The 6,000-nt window shown below is 46.5% G+C and overlaps 1 protein-coding gene across 1 annotated transcript; it reads right to left on the reverse strand.

Annotated features, from left to right (window-relative positions):
- Positions 1-1,262: 1,262 nt before the first annotated feature.
- Positions 1,263-3,985, reverse strand: Hnrnpa0 (heterogeneous nuclear ribonucleoprotein A0). The gene has a single exon (XM_005005194.4). The coding sequence runs from the start codon at positions 3,673-3,675 to the stop codon at positions 2,770-2,772; it is 906 nt and encodes a 301-aa protein (XP_005005251.1). The 5' UTR covers positions 3,676-3,985; the 3' UTR covers positions 1,263-2,769.
- Between the last annotated feature and the right edge of the window lie 2,015 nt (positions 3,986-6,000).

The following is a 6,000-nucleotide window of genomic DNA, read 5'->3' on the forward strand; positions in this document are numbered from 1 at the left end:
TAAGCCTACAAATCAAACACTGTCACAACTACTCAAGCAAAAGAACCATAAATGCCAAATTCTCAAATATCTCATTTCTTTAATCTTACTTTAAAAACAATCAGAATTTATGTTCCAAACCAACTTACAGGAGAAAAAAAACAATCAGTATATTCACAAGACTTGACAGCATTACAAATCTTAACTATTTGCTAGTTTTTTAAGAGAACTACACTTATCACCTTTAAAGCCCTTACCAACTACTTTCAGTACTTCCACCTTAAAAATACTATAAATACAAAAGATCTTCACATTACGGAGACAAAAAAAAGTTCATTTTTATTTGTTAATCTTTCAAATTAGAATCAAGTATAACATACTACAAACTAGATTCTGTTCCACCTGCTCCCCCTAAATTCTTACTAAATTTAAAATAAAATTCATATTCTCATAAGTAAAAGGATCAAAACAAAACCAGTATGCCACACATGCCAAAACTGTTCACATAAAACTGACAAGAGGAACCCAGGAAAGATTAAGACTATGCTTTTCCTCTCACTACCAGCCTAGATTACGTAACTTGTTATGACTAGACACAATAAGCATGAATATACCATGAGCGAAGCAGGTAGCTTTCCTAATTAATAAATCCTTTCACATGAATTCATTTTCCAACATTGTAAAAGCCACTATGATCGGAGTACAAAATGACAATCCTTTGGCAAGATGAATTTCAACTGATCCACTTAAGTACTTTCCCCAAAAATTAAATTCAAAGAGTAATACTTAACAATGAAAGATTTAACCAAATCCTCTCATACTTTCCAAAATGCAGGCCAAATTATCAAGTGAAGTAGCCCATAGTTTGTCTAGTACTAAAAAGAAACAGAAAATTAAGGAAACAGTATAACTATGCATTCAATATTACTTCAATGTGCAACAACTTCCACTTGCCATAAGTCCCTTTAAATATTTGTACAAGGCGTTAGCTATCCTTTAAAGTACTGAAGACCCAAAACCTAGCCTAACAATCTTGACCTCTCCCCTTAAAGCCAGAGCACTGACAATTACAGTAAAATTAGGCCTCAGAATTATACAGTAACAAGAACTAAAAAACAAGTCATTAATATTCTTTTATCTTAAAACTCAATCTTCTCAGAGTGCTTCTAAGTATTGTATTTAAGCTTCCAATTTCAAGTCAAATTTTTTATAACAAGAAATCAGCTTTAGAATAAGTACTCTGAATCCGTCCACGAGGTTACACATACTCTCACTCGATCATGTAAATAATTGAATTCTTTATTTGTAATATCCATAAACGTTGCTATCCTATATCTCTATTCAAGAAGGAAATTTTCTCCTATTACCAGTTTTGTTTTTATAAACAACTTGAATTCTATTGCATGAAAGGGCTACAAATATACATGTTTTAACCAAGCAGAATACAGGTACTTTGCTTTACAACTTGCACCTATCAGTACACATAGCTGGTTCATTAGTTGTCATAGCAATTTGGGGCCATTGCCCAAGCTATGCATAACAGTTTACATTTTTAAACCTCATGAAGGGCAAATGTGATAACTACATTCCTGCGAGGCCCACTTCAGTTACAAGTAAATGTGTAACTTCAAGTTTACACAGATCTTTGACAGCAAACTTCTACATCTGATGCAACTGTCCTAAACAATTGTAAACCAACTGTCTTCAACTATACTATCCTTCTGCCAGTAGAAGGTGCTACAAAGGATGGGAGAATTTTCATGAGATAATAGTTCAAAAAAAAAAAAACCTGTTTTAAACCTGCTCTGAAAGTACAAAAATGCATTTAGTGTAAGGGCGAATAATCCTTACTTATAATCAGTACAGACAAATCAAAAAGGGAAAAACTAGGCCATCTGAGAATTTTTCAACAGTTTATAAGAATGAAAACACATGCTTAACACAAACTATTTTTTAAAACTACACAGCATATTAGATCTAAGTAAATTATCATAGAAATAAATGACCATGTCAAGATGATAAACAAACTGCTTAGTACATACAATAGGTGGATGCACAGATACTAAGGATATTTAAAGCCACATCCACTTCAAAATTTTTGCCTGTAATGGTTAAAATTTAACATGCCACAAGTAGGGCGACAAGGAAAAAAACTCACACGACCTCCTAAGTTTCTCAAAGTACACATCAAGATTTAACACGAAATATCAACTAATATCCCTTTAAACGGTATAGAATGAATCCTAGGAAAAAAGTTAGACATGTACGGTCAAACACAATGATTTATTAAAAATAAAACGTAAAAATGATTTTTGTACATATGCTTCCAAATTTCAGGCATGGAATCCAAGTAGGTTTCGTAGAAAATACTGTTGCCAGTTATCAAGTACTTAAAACAAAGTAAACTACCCCCCACCCCCGCCCAGGTTTTGCTACAATCAGCAAGTTCACTCCCTCCCCGCCAAAAAAAAAAAAAACACAAATTAAAACAAGACGTTTTGCTAGTATAAAAACGACCAAGGTCCAAGTAATAATAAAAAAATAGAGTCCATCAATGACTGTAACACAAAAATGTGTGTGTGGGGCCGAGTCCATCTTCGGATAGAGAGACAAGAGAGGTGGCAGGCAAATAGAGGAACACCCCTCAGAGTAAGCAGCCTGAGCAGCGGCTCCCCCAAGGGCAAAACGGGGAAGGCAGTGGGAGGAAGAAGGGATTAGGAGGTGACCCCACTCGGGTTGTTGAAAAGAGCTACCCCTAGAACGGCCACTCCCAGGCATTTCCGTATCTTTTTAGAAAGAGCTGCCTCCGTAGCCACCCCCACCGCCGTAGCCGCCTCTGTAAGGTCCACTGTTACTGCGACCGCCCCAGCTGCTGCCTCCGCCGCCGCCGCCGCTCTTCATTGGCCCGTACGAGGACTGATGCTGACTGTAGCTGCCGAAGCCGCCGAAACCGTTACCGTAGTCGCTGCCACCGTACGACGAGCCGCCGCCGCCACCTCCGTAGGCATTGTAGCCGCCGCCGCCGCCGTAGCCGCCGTAGCTGTTGTAACCGCCGCCGCCGCCCTTGGACAGGCCGTTCTGGTCCCGACCACCGCCGCGACCCCGGCCGCCGCGGCCGCCCCGGGAGGACCGGGAGCCGCCCCCGCCCCCGCCGGCGTGGATATCTTCCTTGGGGACCGCCTTCTTCACCTCCACGCGATGGCCCTGGATCGGGTGGAACTTGACCACCGCGGCCTTGTCGGCCGCGTCGTGGTTTTGGAAATACACGAAGCCGAAGCCGCGCTTCTTGCCCGACTGCTTGTCGGCGATGATCTCGGCTTTCTCCACCGCGCCGAACTGCGAGAAGTGCTCGATCAGGTCGCCCTCGGCAACATCGCCCTTCAAGCCCCCGACAAAGAGCTTCTTCACCTTGGCGTGGGCCCCGGGCCGCGCCGAATCCTCCCGCGACACCGCCCGCTTCAGCTCCACCGTGTTGCCGTCCACGGCGTGGGGCGAGGCGGCCATGGCGGCGTCAGCCTCCTCCACATTTGAGTAGGTCACGAAGCCGAAGCAGCGCGAGCGCTTGGTCTGGGGGTTCACCACCACCACGCAGTCCGTCAGGGTCCCGAAGGCCTCGAAGTGGCCGCGCAGGCCCGACTCACTCGTCTGTACGTTGAGCCCGCCGATGAACAGCTTGCACAGCTGCGAATTCTCCATCTCCACGGCCCGGGCCTTGCCCCCGCCCTGCGAGCTCCGAGGCTTCGCCGTCGCCGCTGCCTTTCGCCGAGGCCTCCACACAGCTTGGGCCCAGCCTCCGCTGGAGCCGCCACCGCCGGCCACCGGCGGGGAAGGGAAGAGGGAAGGGGAGGGAAGGAAGGAGAAGAGGAAGGGGGAGGGAGGGGAGAGGTGCCGGCTAGAGGGCGAGCCGAGGAGACTCAGAGACAACCACGGCCGCCGCTCCCGCCACCTCCGCTCCCCTATCTAGACACCACACAAAGAGGCCGCTGAACGCGCGCGCACCCGCCCCGAGGCGTGCGTCACCAGCGACGTACGGCAGGCCCGGGGCTGTCCGCCAATCCCCGCCTCGCTCCCGCTAGTCCCGCCTACCGCTCCGCAGCGCCGCTCTCAATCTGGGACTCCCCGCCCTCCGCGGTCTAATTCAAGCCCTCGGCCTGCCCAACTGTCGCCCCCTGTGCTGCCGCCCTTCTTTCGCTCCCGAAAGCCTCAGTGTCGCTTGACCAGGAACCTTTCTGGTGCTCGCGCACCTCCACCATTTATTTCCTTCCAGCCCCGCGGCTGTTCCCAGGGATACTCCCCCTCCCCTGTACACATCCCCTGGCCCAACTCCGCAGTGGCGTTCGCGCCAGCCCCTTGAGAGACGTGTAGGCTCGACCAATCACCACGGCCGCTCGCACCCATTTCCGTTTTCAGGGGCCGCTGGACGGGCGCGCTCCCTGGAGCGCTCGGTGGGAAGCACGGGTGTGTGGAGAGCCTGCCTTCCTCACGCCTCCTCACGCTCCACCCCGCGGCGCTGGGCGGCTGAGGGAGCTGGCGAGGCGGAGGCCGTTCCCAACGGACGTGGCCTAGGGCGCCACGCGCGGGCTTTTTGAAAACTTGGCTGTTGGGTCGAGGACCCTGGATCGTCCGAGACGGCTTGGCCATCCCGCTACACCTGGCGCCTCCGCCCCTCTGGTCCACACCAAAATGAAGGGCAGAGGCCTGGCCCGGGGACAGTTAGTAACCATTCCCGTGGGCCTGACGGCTAGAGAACCAAAATTTTGACACATCCTCTACAACAAAGAGCCCTGGTCAATGAAACACAATAGGGCCCCAAAAGATTTTACGGCCCAGACAGAGCCAGACTCCTGCCACCCTCCCGCCCTCCACAAAACCTTCCTATAATGTGCCACAGTTCCCCTTCATGATACTCAGCAGACATCTGAACGAACGTTTTACGTGTTGAATGTACACCATGCATACATGGCTTCCATTCAACTGAAATGCCGTATCAGCTCTATCAGCTCCAGGGGCTTAACAAACATAAAAATTTTATAACGAACTACTAATAACTACTTTAAGTATCCTCGTTTAAATGACACTATAAAATAAATAATGGTTTCTGCGTGGGTTCTTGCTTTTGTGATAAAACCAAATTACCAATTTTCAGGAAAAAGCTTTAATTGAAAGGTAAAAGATAAAGGACTCCAATCTGGGTAGTAGGACCAGACTAACCCATTAGTGAAACACAATAACAGTTTTATGGGGTGCTTGTAGTGTTTTAGGTCCAAGAGATCATTACCTCAGTTCCAGTTGCATAGCTCAGGTTGAATTCTCATGACTTGAAGGGCAATTCAGTTTTCATGGGAGAAATCTTCAGGACTTCAGGGGTTATTCCAGTCACATGAGGCTCTGATGGAATCCAAGACGACCATAGCCTTAGGGCAAAGGTAATTCCTAGGTATAGATGTTTTGGTCTTCAAGGATAAGGAGATTAGCTAGGCAGATTTAAGGATGATAGATGCTCCCTAAATAACACCTCTTGTATACAGAGCAGAGAAAGATTTGACCCAGATTAAATTCACGCCCAGAGTTTACTCAAACTACCTATAGAAATCTTACCTGGCCTTTGACTCAAAGTTCAGTGCAACATTCAACCTCCTTCCCAAATTGTTATTGAATACTTCAGGATATGAACAACTCATCTTCAGCATTTACCACATGGTTTTAGAGGCTGTTGATCACCTAATGCCTCATATTAACTGTTTCCCATCTCTTGTATTTTGATTGACACATGTTCAACAAATAAAAGTGACATAGCCATGACATAGAGACCATCATGGGAACAAAGGACAAATGAACCCTGAGATCTTAACTGTCATTCATCAAAAACAATATGTGTGACAAAGTGTAGGTCAAGTCTTGTTTTACTTAACTATTGAGTATTTTTAGGCCCAAGTGGAAGAGTCACAATTTTTGGCAAAAAATCACTATTAAGTCCCCAAATGTCTCAAAAGAAAACATAAGTCTTGCTTTTGATGAGTA

This window comes from Cavia porcellus, unplaced genomic scaffold, assembly GCF_034190915.1.
Source record: "Cavia porcellus strain 051 isolate PalLab524CR breed Dunkin Hartley unplaced genomic scaffold, mCavPor4.1 scaffold_19, whole genome shotgun sequence".
Classification (NCBI taxonomy): domain Eukaryota; kingdom Metazoa; phylum Chordata; class Mammalia; order Rodentia; family Caviidae; genus Cavia; species Cavia porcellus.